Source organism: Entelurus aequoreus, linkage group LG15, assembly GCF_033978785.1.
Source record: "Entelurus aequoreus isolate RoL-2023_Sb linkage group LG15, RoL_Eaeq_v1.1, whole genome shotgun sequence".
NCBI classification, from domain to species: Eukaryota; Metazoa; Chordata; class Actinopteri; order Syngnathiformes; family Syngnathidae; genus Entelurus; species Entelurus aequoreus.
The window spans coordinates 17,008,725-17,024,598 of NC_084745.1; the positions used below are offsets into that span (position 1 = coordinate 17,008,725).

At 40.9% G+C, this 15,874-nt stretch overlaps 1 protein-coding gene across 3 annotated transcripts in view; it reads left to right on the top strand.

Moving 5' to 3' along the window:
• LOC133629863 (enhancer of polycomb homolog 1-like) overlaps nucleotides 1-15,874 on the top strand; it is a 62,222-nt gene that overhangs the window by 13,292 nt on the left and 33,056 nt on the right. For 2 of the 3 annotated variants that reach the window (XM_062020908.1, XM_062020909.1), the window contains exons 3-7: nucleotides 4,130-4,683; nucleotides 10,079-10,238; nucleotides 10,761-10,906; nucleotides 13,114-13,320; nucleotides 14,295-14,443. In XM_062020908.1, coding sequence (XP_061876892.1) covers nucleotides 4,531-4,683; nucleotides 10,079-10,238; nucleotides 10,761-10,906; nucleotides 13,114-13,320; nucleotides 14,295-14,443 — 815 coding nt within the window. In that variant the 5' untranslated portion in view covers nucleotides 4,130-4,530. The remainder of the gene's footprint in view (nucleotides 1-4,129; nucleotides 4,684-10,078; nucleotides 10,239-10,760; nucleotides 10,907-13,113; nucleotides 13,321-14,294; nucleotides 14,444-15,874) is intronic. The other variant, XM_062020910.1, reaches the window with a different exon arrangement.

Genomic DNA, 15,874 nt, shown 5'->3' on the forward strand with positions numbered 1-15,874 from the left:
AGTGAGGTTGTTCTATGCTGCTTCCTGCTTGAGTTTGTCATAAGTAGATCATCTACAATAGGGCTCTTAAAATGGTGGTGTGCAGGATGAATTCAACCCTTAAATGGCATCAAAGTGAGCTGCGAGTTTAGCTCGAAACTTGAGATTGTTTTGCAGCAGGTTGCAAAAATTTGCAGAAAACTTGCAAAAGCAGATTCCTAAAAAAATGCAAATGCTCCCTGTAATGTAAAGCATCTGCGACCAGTATTTTTCTGGATTAAAAACAGCACAGCACTCCTGTCATGCAGAAGATCTTTGAATCTTATTTTTGCGGAAGATCTTTAAAAAGAACACTCCTACCATTTAAAGGATCTTTGACTAGCATTTTTGCAGTGTGTCCTAAAAGAAAACTGCACTTCTTTTGGAATGTTGCCTATCATTCACAGTCCTTATGTGATACAAGCACACACATGTTTTGTATGCATTCTAATTCCTGGAACTGAACTGAACTGAACTGAACTGAAATAAACTGAACTCAACTGAACTGAAATAAAAGCTAGCAATTCACATAACAATGTAATAGGATTTTCTCTATTCTATCCTATACAGCGCTCTAAAAAAAACATCCATCGTGGTTTTATATACACGCTATAAGTATATATGTAATGTAGTAACAGGCACATTCATAATAACATGTAATATTTATGTATTATGCTCATTTTAAGCTTACGGCAGTGCAATAGTTTCACAGACTCGTCACAACATTTGCTATTTCCTATTTCCTTCTACTACAACAACACTCCTACTCTTGAGAGACAACAGACTACTTTGGGACAAATGATCCAGAAACTTAAATTTTTGGGCCTAATCATAATCTTCACGCAGGTTTAAAAAAAAAAAAGTGGTCCAAAATAACCTTCTTTTTGTGTCCCTCTTGCAATGTCTGGGTCTAAGTTAAATGTCAAAGTTGACCAACTTATCACCCTCTACTATACTAGTGAGAGGCATGATTTATAATGTAGAATTACTTTTACCAGCTCAGAGGCAATGCACCAGGTCAATATTTTAATAAAATTAAAGGAAAAAATAAAGTATAGTTACAGCGTGCAGTGACATACATTCTGACAAAAGCATCTTTTTTTATGCTGCTAGTCTGGTCTATCGGCGAGTGTGCTGGTGTAGCTAATAATATGACCGGCAGATACCGTATTTTTCGGACTATAAGTCGCTCCGGAGTATAAGTCGCACCGGCCTAAAATGCATAAAAAAGAAGGAAAAAAACATACGTCGCACTGGAGTATAAGTCACATTTTTTGGGGAAATTTATTTGATAAAACCCAACACCAAGAATAGACATTTGAAAGGCAATTTAAAATAAATAAAGAATAGTGAACAACAGGCTGAATAAGTGTATGTTATATGACACATAAATAACCAACTGAGAACGTGCCTGGTATGTTAACGTAACATATAATGGTAAGAGTCATTCAAATAACTATAACATATAAACTATAACATATAAAACATGCTATATGTTTCCCAAACAATCTGTCACTCCTAATCGCTAAATCCGATGAAATCTTATACATCTAGTCTCTTACGTGAATGAGCTAAATAATATTATTTGATATTTTACGGTAATGTGTTAATAAATTCACACATAAGTCGCTCCTGAGTTTAAGTCGCACCCCCCGCCAAACTATGAAAAAAACTGTGACTTATAGTCCGAAAAATACGGTAAATACCACATTCTTAAACATTTTTTGAAGGATTCATTTGATACGTTTTAAGAGGGTGGGACAATCTGGGAACGCCTCCACAGACAGCCATCTTGCAGACACTCAAAAAAAGGGTTAAATACGGGACTGTGGAGCAAAATTAAAACACGACGCTTATCCAAAACATGTTCCATCCACCACAAGGAAGGGTTTTAAATGTAAAAAAAAATCATCATAGGTGCCCTTTAAAAACAGCAGTGGGCTTCCGTAAGGATGTAATGTTAAACAGAGTTAATGATAAACCGCGGTAAAACTCCTGACGGTCAGTATTTCCGTTTTAAATTAAAATTACTACGTCACATTAATCAAAAGTGAAGAACACGCCGCCCGTTTTGCTTTTATCAATAAAAAACACTCAATTCAATATTTCAATTCAATATTTTTTTATATGAAATGTGGTTTAAAAAATTCAGCGTGTGTAGAAGTACTTCTTGAGTACATTCAACAATACAGTGATGATAATAATACCCCTTATAGTTTTGGTCACAATAACGTCATCTGACATTTTCATATCATTGCATTCCTAGAAGCCACTTCTGTCACGCGGAATGTCTTCGACTAGCATTTTTTTGTTGTCGAGTTTTAGAAACAGCAGGGCGCTCCTGTCACTTGCAGGGTCTTTGCAGTATGTCCTTAAAAACAGCAGAATACTCCTGCCATACAGAATATATTTGATTTGCGTTTTCTGTTTTTTTTTTGCCGATCCTTTAACACAAAAGTGGGCTCTTGTCAGAAAGACGATGATTGATTGATGTTTTTGTAGTAGAATCCTTAAACAGCAGAGCACCTTTCCCTTATAGATGATCTTTGACAAAGTTGTTTTTTGCACTTGGTCCTTAAAAACAGCATGTTCCTGTCATAATTATCTGTGACTAGCATTTACAAAAGATTACAGTTCACATTTGGTAAAATAAGTTTTAAGGCACAAGCGTCAAACTCAAGAACCGGGGGCCAGACTGGCCCGCCACATCATTGTAATGGCCTGCCAACACTTGGAAATCATATGCATCCATGAAGTACCTTATCTTTTTTTACTAAATGTATTCATTCTTTCCATTTTGACAGAAAAAACTAATGTAATGCATGAAATTCCATACCGTTTAAACTTTAATATAATCTAATAATTTAACAAACATTATTATCATAATTTGCAAACAATTTTTGTTTGTCAAAATCAAAATAAATACTTAAATATTGTATGTGCTTGACCTATGATTTCAAAGCAAGCTATCCATCAAATTGTATACTGTAAAAGAGACAATACATTTTACGGTGGTTTTCACAGCACCCATCCATCCATTTTTCTACCGCTTGTCCCTCTCGGGGTCGCGGGGGGGGGGGGGGGGGCTGGAGCCTATCCCAGCTGCACTTGGACAGAAGGCAGGGTACTGCCAACTAGGGTTGTACGGTATACCGGTATTAGTATAGTACCGCGATACTAATGAATAATTTTTGGTACTATACTGCCTCTGAAAAGTACCGAAAGGTATCAAAATAATGTTGGTACCAGTACCAAAATATTGGTATTGGGACATTCACACATTCAATAGGGTCAATTTAGTGTTGCCAATATTACTGTACATTAAAAAAAAACTCTACCGTTGTTTTTTTACAGTAAAATCCTGTAAACTGAGCTGACAGTTTATCGTAAAATCTACAGTTGTTCTTTTCAGGGAGTATTACTCTAAATGGAAATACAGTACCACATATTTTGAGGATTAAAAAACAGGCAGTTCAGTAACCAGATTTTTTTTTAAAAACAGTTGTACTGTTTCTCAGTTTACAGTAGCAATATGTTGTAAAAAAAAAAACAACAACACTGTTTTCCAATCAAATTCTGGCGACAAAGCTGCTATTTTTACCGTAAAAAACAGTTGTACTATTTTTCAGTTTATAGTAATATGTTGTAAAAAAAAAACAGTGTAAGTTTTACTGTAACATTCTGGCAACTAAGCTGCTATTTTTTACTCTAAAAAAACAGTGGTACTGTTTTTCCATATAAGATTACGTTTAAAAAAAAAAAAAAAAACACTGTATATTTAACAGCATAATTGTGGTGATTGAGTTCCCAGTTTTTTTAAGTTAAATCTAAAGAATTTTTTTTTACAATATGTATAGTAATCAAATTTCATAGACAAATTCATATATTACTCGCTGTTACAAGTGGCCCTCTGAGGGCACACACTACTGCGATGTGGCCCTCAATGAAAACGAGTTTGACACCGCTGATTTAAGTATGACTAGGCCTTGTCCACATAAACGCAATAAAAAATAATAGGTCCATAGCGTCTTATAAATGTGAACCCCAGGGTAAAATGATTTGCTGGCGTGTTCGGACAATTGAAGTAAAAAAGTTGACGTCCCCTCCTCAGCATCATCAGTCTCACCCACCCCTTCTCTCCCCGGACCCCACGGTTCTGTCGAGCGCGCAGGCGTGCCAAGCTGCGTGGGAATGGCTGTTGGTGCGATGGAGGGGGTTGGGCTGCGCGGAGCGAGTGGAGCGCTACATGAGTTTGTAATGTCCGCCATGTTGGCCATGGCGCATTGAACCGGGGAGGCAGAGCGGAGCGCCAGAGCCTCAGCGACCGACAGAGAGCGACCGAGACGCGGGCCTGCCCGGCCGCTGCTCGCGCTGCTACGGACCCGAGCCTCGCCTCGATCGAGCAGCTGACTCCAGGACACCGTTCCGGATCCATCCATGAGAACTACACACGGGACTGCTGTTATTCCTCGCAGATCCACTAGCTTTATGCTGCGTCTTTTCATATAAAACATGAGTAAATTGTCGTTTCGGGCGCGGGCGCTGGATGCTAGCAAGCCCCTGCCCGTCTTCCGCTGCGAGGATCTACCGGACCTGCATGAATATGCTTCTATCAACCGGGCTGTGCCCCAGATGCCTACCGGGATGGAAAAGGAGGAGGAATCGGTATGTTTAACGGCCGCTGGAGCAATGGCGGCCGGGGTTTTATGGCGGTGTCTTTCCCGACCTGGCGGCAACCGCTACGCTGCCTGCGCAGGCTCGCTCAAAATGGCCACCATGTCAGCTCCGACGAGCACACGACGGATCTCGGCGAATTCGCCTCCTATAGACGCCGCTCCAAGGCGGGTGTCATATTAGAAGTGTTTATAACACGCACGCCTTTCTTTGGTCGTGTCGTGCTGGCTAGTTTGGCCAGAAAATGCGGGGGGTAGCACAAAGAAGTCACGTGACGTGGATCTCTTCCTCCATTTTGTTGCTTTTCTCCCGGCGAGCAGGCCTCGGACGTGGTGCACTGGGCCTGTGCGGGCGCTAGGGGGAGACGCTGAGCCTCGGCCCGCTTTGACAACCGGCACCCGCGTGTTGACAGCTCCCAGGCGGCCATGTGGGCTACACTTTGTGGCCGTGCTGATGTGGCCTAGTCGCTACTAGATAGATGAGAACCAGGACGTACTATTTTTTTATTATTAGGAATCATACGCTCGTCAATGTGCTAACAATTTAGCATATTTTAGCTAAGAAGGGTAAATGCATTTTGTTTATTTTGTGCTAAATACTAAATTGACTCTTCACGGTGGTAATGGAAACTTCTCAGCAGAAGTGGTTAGACCTGTCAGTGATTTTTCCCTTGGTGGTTAGTTTGTTATTGTTGGGTTGCTTTGGTGGTCTTTTAAATACTTGAATAAATTAGTCACCTTAAATCAGTGCTTCTCAATTAGTTTCTGTTACCCCCTTTACCTCCAGGAAGAAGCAAACATTTTGCAGCCACTCTCTGCCGAGACAATGAATTGTATCATCTGTTTATAAAAAATGTTATAAATACACCAATGCATAACATTGTGTCCTTATTAACAAAAAAATAAAATGTACCTCAACTTACAACAAATAACTTTATTAACATAGTTTTTTGGTATGTAACAGACAAAATTGAAGGGCATCAATTTGACTGACCTTAAAGGCCTACTGAAATTAATTTTTTTAATTTAAACGGGGATAGCAGATCCATTCTATGTGTCATACTTGATCATTTTGCGATATTGCCATATTTTTGCTGAAAGGATTTAGTAGAGAACATCGACGATAAAGTATTGCAACTTTTGGTCGCTTATAAAAAAGCCTTGCCTGTACCGAAAGTAGCGTGACGTCGCAGGTTGAAGGGCTCCTCACATTTCCCCATTGTTTACACCAGCAGCGAGAGCGATTCGGACCAAGAAAGTGACGATTACCCCATTAATTTGAGCGAGGATGAAAGATTCGTGGATGAGGAACGTGAGAGTGAAACACTAGAGTGCAGTGCAGGACGTATCTTTTTTCGCTCTGACCGTAACTTAGGTAAAAGGGCTCATTGGATTCCACACTTTCTCCTTTTTCTATTGTGGATCACGGATTTGTATTTTAAACCACCTGGGTTACTGTATCCTCTTGAAAATGAGAGTCGAGAACGCGAAATGGACATTCACAGTGACTTTTATCTCAATACATCGGTGAAGCACTTTAGCTACGGAGCTAACGTGATAGCATCGTGCTTAAATGCAGATAGAAACAAAAGAAATAAGGCCCTGACAGGAAGGATAGACAGAAGATCAACAATACTACTATCAGGAGACACCGAACCAAATACTGGACCTGTAACTACACGGTTAATGCTGTGCCGCCTGTCGAAGCCTAGCAATGCTGTTGCTAACGACGCCATTGAAACTAACTTAGCTACGGGACCTCACATAGCTATGCTAAAAACATTAGCTATCCACCTACGCCAGCCAGCCCTCATCTGCTCATCAACACCCGTGCTCATCTGCGTTCCAGCGATCGACGCCGCGACGAAGGACTTCACCCGATCATCGATGCGGTTGGCGGCTAGCGTCGAATAGCGCGTCAGCTATCCAAGTCAAAGTCCTCCTGGTTGTGTTGCTGCAGCCAGCCGCTAATACACCGATCCCACCTACAGCTTTCTTCTTTGCAGTCTCCATTGTTCATTAAACAAATTGCAAAAGATTCACCAACACAGATGTCAAGAATACTGTGGAATTTTGCGATGAAAACAGAGCTGTTTGTATTGGGATACAATTTGTCCGAATACTTCCGTTTCAAACATCGACGTCACGCGCAAACATCATCATACATAGGCGTTTTCAACCGGAAGTTTCGCGGGAAATTTAAAATTGCACTTTATAAGTTAACCCGGCCGCATTGGCATGTGTTGCAATGTTAAGATTTCATCATTGATATATAAACTATAGACTGCGTGGTCGGTAGTAGTGGGTTTCAGTAGGCCTTTAAAAGACAAATGAAATTCTTATTTAAACTGAACAACTGGAATTATTTGATACTTCAAGATGAAAGTTAATCTGTAAAACATGTTTTTAATCAAAATGAGGCAGTCAGGATTAATGGCTACAATGAGCACATTTTGTATTGCGCAGCATTTTGTTTGAAGCATGGTACTGATTAATCAAGTTCCCTGGGATCACACACCCCCTTCACAGGGTCCGCCCCACTATTTGAGAAGAGCTGTTTTAAACGATAGGCCTTTCTTTATATGACAGCATCTCAAAGTGTGGGGTGAGTCATCCGAAAAGGCAGTAGCTTTACAAAAATAGAGAAAACATATGTTGCAAACCTTTGGTCAAAGGCAAAATTAATACATTTTCTTAGGCACTGTTCACACTGCTGGTTAGTTCTGATTTTTTTGCCCATATGTGACCTGTATGAGATTTTTTTGATGTCAATGTGAACAGTACATTCCCAAATTTTTCAAATCCGACCCAGATCTCGTTGGTGTTTGGATGTAAATCAGATATGCATCCACTGCAACTGCTTTCTGAACTATTGGGTCACGTTAATCCGACCAATACGTCGTCAGAAAGTGGTGAGTGTTAAAATGCTTTGCCAGAATAGACGGTCGCAAAATGACTAGTTGAGAAACAAACAGAAAACAAGTGAAAATATTGTTTTAGGAACTTCTGTCAGTGTTCCACCACTCCTGTCTGGGACAGCTCTTTGAAGCATACATGGAAGCAAATGTCCCGCAAACTGCGAGACCCAAAATGATTGCCTCTTCCTTCTTCATCTTCCATGTGCAATAATTTGGTTCAGAAAATGTTGACTTTGATAGCACAAAAGCCTTGAAATTGCCACAAATACGCCACGACTGGGTACTATTAGAATTGGAGCCATGTTTACTTCTGTCAACACTGCAGCACGTGTGACATGTCTGCGTGCAGGTCAGTTTGCTTTCCCATTAGGCATCGTGTTTTTTTGCTACGTGAACGACTTCATAAAAGGATCCGAATTTACCAAAAAAAAACATTTGGACATCATACCTTGCAGTGTGAACGTAGCCTCAGTTTCTACGGTACAAGAGTAAACTACACAGTGTACTTTTGATACATAAGATTGTAACATTTTTGCAACAGATTGCTACAAACTGCAAATACAGTGTTCTTTTTATACATAAGATTATAACATTTTTGCAACAGATTGCTACAAACTGCAAACCACCCCAAGTCAGCACTTTTTAAGTACTAATCATCCACATTTGTATTTAAACTGTTGCAAGTGAGTGATTTTTGTCTGCAGAAAGCAGTTGTGCATAGAAACACATGTTTTTTGGCGGCTCATCAGCAGGAGAGCCCATCTGTGCTGCAGAACAGCAGACATAAGCGTCATAAAAACACAGACGGGGGAGGGGGCAAAGTCAGCAGAAACTAGCCCCCCTCGCCCTCCACCTACAGTGTGGCCCACAGCAGCATTACATAACAGAGTGACAAAAGAGATAAAGCGGTTTTACTACAGTGGCTTAGCTCCCTGACCCACATCCTGCCTGGGGGTCAGTGGAACGCGGGAATGTACTGACTGACCACATGGAATACCCACTCAATTAAAAAACACAAACCCACATGGTCTTTTAATGTCTTGCATACATGCAGAGCATGTGCCACTTCATGCATGAAACGTAGGCTAAGTTAACGTTCCCACAGTAGCTTCATGTCCAGATCCGTCTTAAATGTTCAGGAATGTGCCATTGAGTCGATGCAGTCTTAAGAGTGTCCTAGCAGCTCAGAGCATCATTAAATGACTACAGCCAGCATGAGCTGCAAACACCTGCTGAAGGCCACACTGTGGTGTCCATGGCAACCTTTTTTTTCTCTTAGAAACATTTTAATCGTTGGAACGTGTGGTGCTGTGAAAAATATTTTTTTTCCCCCTATTCTAGTCTCTTTTTTTTTCAGCTCTGTGGCCCTGATGGAAATTCAGGTTTGTTCCTGCAGCATTTTGTGTGCATTTCCACTTTTGTTGGTGGTGGGCTTCACTGCACTGAGCCTGATTTTTTTGGATCAGTGCTAGTGCGTTATCAAAAAATGTTTAAAGTGTTGCACTCCTGATGCCTTTCTAATGGCCCATTTGGTTTTTGTGTGTTTTGTTGCAAGGATAAACATCACTTACGGTGCCAATAAGTACAGTACCTTTTTATCACACTAGCAGTGTTGAGAATGGCTCTATATTTAAAACTGACACATTTACGGAAATGTGTATTATTGTGTGCTGTAGTAAAGCAGACTGAGGGTGATGGAGAAGTGCAGTGAGTCATAGTATTGGCATAATTATATTCCACAGGGTTGTACTGTAATGGTTGAGTTGTTGCAAATAGAACGCTGGTAGCAGATTTGCTTTGTGTCTTAAGAACAGAGATTGTCTGATTTTTGAAAAAATAATTACATTTTTTAACCTAAACTGCTGTAAACTTCAGAACATGTCTGGTTAAATATGTAGGTTGTTTTCAAATTGTGCTTTGGTGGTGTCGAAATGTTTTTCTTTTTTTTGGCATATAGTTGTGTTCTTGGGACACATGCTGTGTTCTTGAATACTTGCTCACAGCTCGCGTTCCCTCTAGGAAGTGGCGATCTTCTCACATGCAGTCGCATATCCGGCTGTGCGCCAACACGGTTCAGTGGCGTTATTTGTGCCAGCTTTTTTTCTAATACGCCATCAAATGCTGACCCACATTTTGAATTCTAGAGTTTTGTAATGTGTCAAAATGAGTAGGAGCTCTGTTAGAATAGTTGTCAGAACAAGCAGTGACTGCGGAGGCCATCTGTTGCTAAGTTTTAGCATAGAGAGCTTGTACGCTGGAGGGTGAGCTCTGAAGACGGGCAAAATAATCAATTGATTATTGGGAATTGATACTTTTTGTCAAACTAGGAACCATACTGATACATGGAGAGAGTTGAATTAAACTAGCTGTGCTTATTCCTGCTCCTTTTTTAAATATTTTGCAAGTGTAACTGTGACGTACTTCAGTGTAACTTTAAAACTTCAACTTCCTTCCACCACCGTCTTTCAGGAGCACCATCTCCAGCGGGCCATCTCGGCGCAGCAGGTCTACGGCGAGAAGCGGGACAATATGGTCATCCCCGTGCCCGAGGCCGAATGCAACATCACGCACTACGAGTCCCTCTACCCGGGGGATTTCAAAATGCCAAAGCAGCTTATTCACATACAGCGTAAGTTAGCAGCTTTATCCTCTTTGACTTTACCTGGTTTACACTGCTGCTTGTATCATAAATGCCAAAATAATGTGAAAGCACTTTCTAACACGAAGCCAATTTCTTGGGAAGCTGACAAATTCCGTCAATAACAATGCAGATATTTATTGGCGTGAGTGAAATTGAACCAGATGTTTATAAGGCACTCCCTTTATGGACTAAAGTTTTTATCACAATTTATATTTCAGCCTTCTGCGATAACAATATATACCACAATATACTATTTCGTATGTAAATGATAGCTTGACTTCTTTTTGAATGTAAGAAGCACTTATTGTTCTGTTGTTGGGCTACTTCGTATTAGATTTGGGTGGTAATACAAATTTGGATATGGATCCAATACCAAATAGTTACAGGGACAATATTCGTCATACCAATGCTGATACTGATATACTTCAACTTTTTAAGATCGTTCAACATTAATTGTTTTATTGTTTATATTGCGCATTCCCAGTAACCATCTCTCTTTTCTTGCCGCAGCTTTTGGTCTGGACACAGAGCAGCCAGACTACGACCTAGATTCAGGGGACGAGACTTTTGTGAATAAGCTGAAGAAGAAAATGGAAATCACCGCGCTCCAGTTTGAGGGGATGATAGACCGTCTGGAGAAAGGCAGCGGGCAACAGGTAAGCCCATCGTCTTGTTTACCAATGTTTCTCATAGATTCTTGGGACTGCCTGTGTATCTTGTGATTCCAACTCCATACAGCAGATTGCATTGTAAGTTATACGCACATACCACAACTGACTTGGTCGCGCATTAAGAGTACTTCTGTTCAACAATACAGTGATAAGAGTGGTGTACAATGACATGTAAATTATATTCAAAATCTAGGTACTTTATTATTGTTGTAAGATGCAAGCACAAGTGTCTTCTGTGCATTAATTGAAACCTTCCAGGGTTTCCCCTTAATGTAACTGAATGTGGCACACCGCCACAGCATTTTCATTGCCTCCACACCTTGAAAATAGGGGATTTTTTTAACGTGAAAACAAATAAAGTAATATAGCCCCCAAAAGAAGTCACACAAAGTCTTATTGTCAATCTTATAACAAACGGCACAATTCCAACAGGTTTTACTTTCCCTGCAAACACTTGAGTCTCCGGGCTTCGCCAGACACATAACACTTTCTCATTTTCCGCCAATACGCTTTCAGGCATGGACGGTGTGTTTGTAGTAATGGAAAAAATTAACATCAAATCAAAACCATACAGCATTGCCAAAACTCCATGTAAACCAAACGCGCGCCATTGTATGGAGTGATGTGGACGTAACTTTAATGTATCCCAGATATACCCGCGGACGGCGATCTACAAATATTAAGAGGACAGTGGCGGCATTTAAAGAGAGAAAGTCCAACTGAAGCCACAGCTTGAAGCAAGTTTGACGTCATGCTCGCTGCAGCTCACCTCTTTTGTCAGGGACATTGAGGGACAGAAGTAGTTTAAAACATGAGTACATTTTATAATAACACCAGAAAAAGAGCTAGATTTGTTGCTAGTTGTTTAAAAAAGAAAGTCATTAAAAGTCCCTAGATACTTGAAAAATTATCAAAGTACATTGTACAGCAGCAACACTTGAAAATATAGCAAAACAATATAAAAATATGTTAATACGAATAGGGTTGGGTATCGTTTGAATTTGTACGATTCCGATTCTTTGTTTCGATTCCGATTCCTGCCAATTCTCGATTCCGATTCTTGTACCATGCAGGGATCAATGTGTTTGACAGGTAGTCCCTGGAAGGTGGTATGTATTTTGGGTTGAGAGTTTTCACCATATCCCTGCAAACATAAACAAACATGTAATGTTGCTGTTACTGTTTAGCCCAGTATCAATGAGCTTAGCTCTAACGTTATTGCTTAACTAACCTAAATGTTGGAGATTCCACCTCTGAAAAGGGATGCAGTCTTTTGACTATGTGTGCAGTGACCTTTCTGTGGCACTCTTCTGTCTGTGGCACCGACATCTTCCCCATTGCCGCTACGGTGAACGGAGTACGCTGAGCACATCGCGGAGCCTGGCTAGCAGGTTGTAAATTGTCTATGAAAAAACATGCGGGCTAATTTGTTAGCTGCCTCAACGTTGGCGCAAAACACATTATTTATTGCATATATATTGTTTTACTTACCGGATTCGGACTGCAGTGCAGTCACCGAGGTGCCAGGCTGGGCGTCGGAGCCAGAGGAGGACGGTCGGCGCAGCGCGTCGAAGACGGGACACGCATTTATTTGTACTCCATGAACTCGGAGGTGCTTCATCATGTTCGACGTGCACCCTCCTAAGCACGAAACAGTCCTGTCACGTGTTACATTTCGCAGATATTTCATTTTTTTTAGTAAAATAAAGCCACACTTTCGACCGCCGACGCCCGCTATCCATGCTTGACTGACTTGCTCGGCTACATAGGCTCGGCTATGCTAACACTTTCGGCGGTGGGCGCTTCTTCGTTGGTGTTCAGCGGCTTCTTCTTCCGGTCGGCGGACTTATTCTTTTTTTCCGGTCGGTGGACTGGGTAGCGAAACTAGGAATCGAAATTTAAACTTTTGAACGATTCCGGGAGAATCGGAAAGTTAGTCCCGGTTCCAATCGATACTCGGTACTCTATACCCAACCCTAAATACGAATTAATAGCTAGTTTGTTTTTAAATGTATGTACCCTATATATTTTTGTGATCTTGCCCCCACCGCCACAGGTATTTTGACAATCTAGGGTAAACCCTGCCTTTTGTGAAACTTCCTATTCTGTTTAAAGGTTTAAAAGCATTAAATAATGTCCCCACAAATCAGAAAGGTCATCTCCAGATTTAAATTCTTCACGTTTCTCTGCAGTTTGTCAGTCTGCAGGAGGCCAAGCTACTGCTGAAGGAAGACGACGAGCTCATCAAGGAAGTGTTTGACTACTGGAGCCGAAAGAGGAAGGTGTGCAAGGGCGGCACGTTCATTTCCTTCGTCAAGCAGGAAAAAAGAGACGGTTCCAGCACCAGCGACCCATATGTGGCCTTTCGCAGACGGACGGAGAAGATGCAGACCAGGAAGGTAGGGTAGATAGACGCAGGAAGTCATGTACTGATATGTTCTGGCTAGGGATGGAATTGTTTATAAATAAAATCTGAACCGTTTGGTTAAACTAGCACAGTTTGGAGCGCGTGTGTTGATCAGAGCATGTGTTTTTTTTAATTAATCTATTTAGAGTGTGTACGTAGGGCTGGGCGGTATGCCGGTATTACGAGTCATACCAATATTTTAGAAAGAAGTATGTATTTGAGACAATACCGCCTCACTGATATATAATATTTTGATGCGGCCTTTGATAGTTACTCCCGCCGTTTACTCGCGCTTCATTGAATTTGAGCTGAGGAACGTTCCGGCGCGCGTCCGGAGTCTCTACACGCATTGCAGACACCGACTAAACACTTAGCGCATTCTGTCTAAAATACCGAAATATATTGTATGTCGCCATTTGGCCTAAAAATACTGGGATATTAGTTTGGGTCCATATCGCCCATTCCTACGTGTATATACAGTTCTCATTTCCAATTACCGCTTTACTGGACTCGCAAAAAGAATGACGAAATTGGCCAATAAATTCAGAATCAACAGTTTAACAAGGAATATCACAAAAAAATTACATAAATGTGACCTCAATGCTGTCGTCAGGAGGAAAAGGAACACATGTCTGGGAATATCATGTGTTCAGAACCGTTACAGGATATAAAATGACTCATATAGGAATGTATAGTTTTCTCCATATCGCACAGCACCAGGTCAGAGCTTAAGGAGCCATTTTTAAGTTTTATTTTATACAATATTTTTTTAAGAACCATAAATGGTAATGGTGGATTATTAGGATATATGGTATTCTGAGGTGTTTAAAAGCAAAACAAGTACACTGAATCAAAAACTGTCACAAAACTGTAAAAAGATCCGAACTGTCAATTTTTGTGAACCGTTACTCCTTCGTCCTGGTGTTTTCTTTTCACAGTGTGACGATTTTGCTTTCACATTTGCAGAACCGCAAGAATGACGAGGCTTCGTACGAGAAGATGTTAAAGCTTCGCCGGGACCTCAGTCGGGCTGTCACCATCTTGGAAATGATCAAGAGGAGGGAGAAAAGCAAGAGAGAACTGCTGCACCTAACGTTGGAGATTGTAGAGAAGCGGTGAGCAGTAGCCTTGTGTTTGTTGTTGGTTGGGATGTTTTTAACATAACTGCTCTTTACGTTGCCAATCAACCTATCTGGCCCTAGTGTGTGAATGTGAGTGTGAATGTTGTCTGTCTATCTGTGTTGGCCCTGCGATGAGGTGGCGACTTGTCCAGGGTGTACCCCGCCTTCCGCCCGATTGTAGCTGAGATAGGCTCCAGCGCCCCCCGTGACCCCGAAGGGAATAAGCGGTAGTAAATGGATGGATGGATGGATGCTCTTTACGTGCAGCTTTTATTTGGTGGTTTGTTTTGGAGGATGACTTTCAGTGGTTTCATTTTGGTGAATTGTCAGTAGTTTGTGGAGCAAATGGGCTTGGGGATATCTCACTATTTCTGAGTCTTTTAGGTGCTCCTCTTGACTTGTTTTTATTTCCTAACCTTGGCGCCGACTTGTTCCTCGCTCCCAAAGAGTGGAGCCTTTGTGATCCCTCCGAACTCGACATCCAAATAGAACAAATTTCCTGCGAAACGAGCTGTCACCGACAGCTTAAATTGAAGCCCTCTCCGAGAAGTCCTTTTGATTTGTAGTGACATTTCAATTTCCTCTTGTTATCCTCTGCTGGTCCACCAGCGTTTACATCCCCCTCCTCCCTGTCAGCCCAGTCTGTTCTCTCGATGTGACTTCTGTGGTTTGCTCCATGATATTATGCAGATTTTTGAGTGAGCCAGGTGCAAAGCGAGGAGCACAAAGTCTTGAGTGTTTCAATGCTATTTATTACCTGCTGGTCTCCACGGATGCTGGATTTTTGATTAATTATCTTCAAGTTCTACTTTGTGTTCAAGCGTTTTAGAACCATTGTGCTTCAGCAATTATAAATGTGATTAATATTAATTATGTTTTTGTATGCATGCTATTAAGGCCAAGGGTTGTCACATGTGCCTGTTGCTTTTTAGATATGGTTGGAAAGCGTCCAGCGTCTGCAATTGTCATTGTTGATTTAAGAGGAACTTGGTGGTGTGTTTGTTTAGGGATGATGTTTGATAAGGAATTATCGAGTTCGAGCCTATTATCGAATCCTCTTATCGAACCGATTCCTTATCGATTCTCTTATCGAGTCCAGATAGGTTGTTGTATATGGAAAAAAAACACACAATATTTGGTTTAACAAAAGCTCACTTTTATTATATAATAAAAAAATAAAATCTAATAAATAAATAAACATTGACTGTTACCCACCTAAAAAATAAAATAAAATAAATAAATATTGACTGTTGTTACCCAAAGTATATTAAGTGGGATTTTTCAGAGAAACAAATATATACAGTAACACAAAAACAACCTGTCTCTGTGATCACTATAGGTGTATAAATAATAATATAGTGTTAAATAAAATCAGTCCCTTGGGCACAAAACTGAAAATAATACAGCTCTCCAAAAAGTGCACTT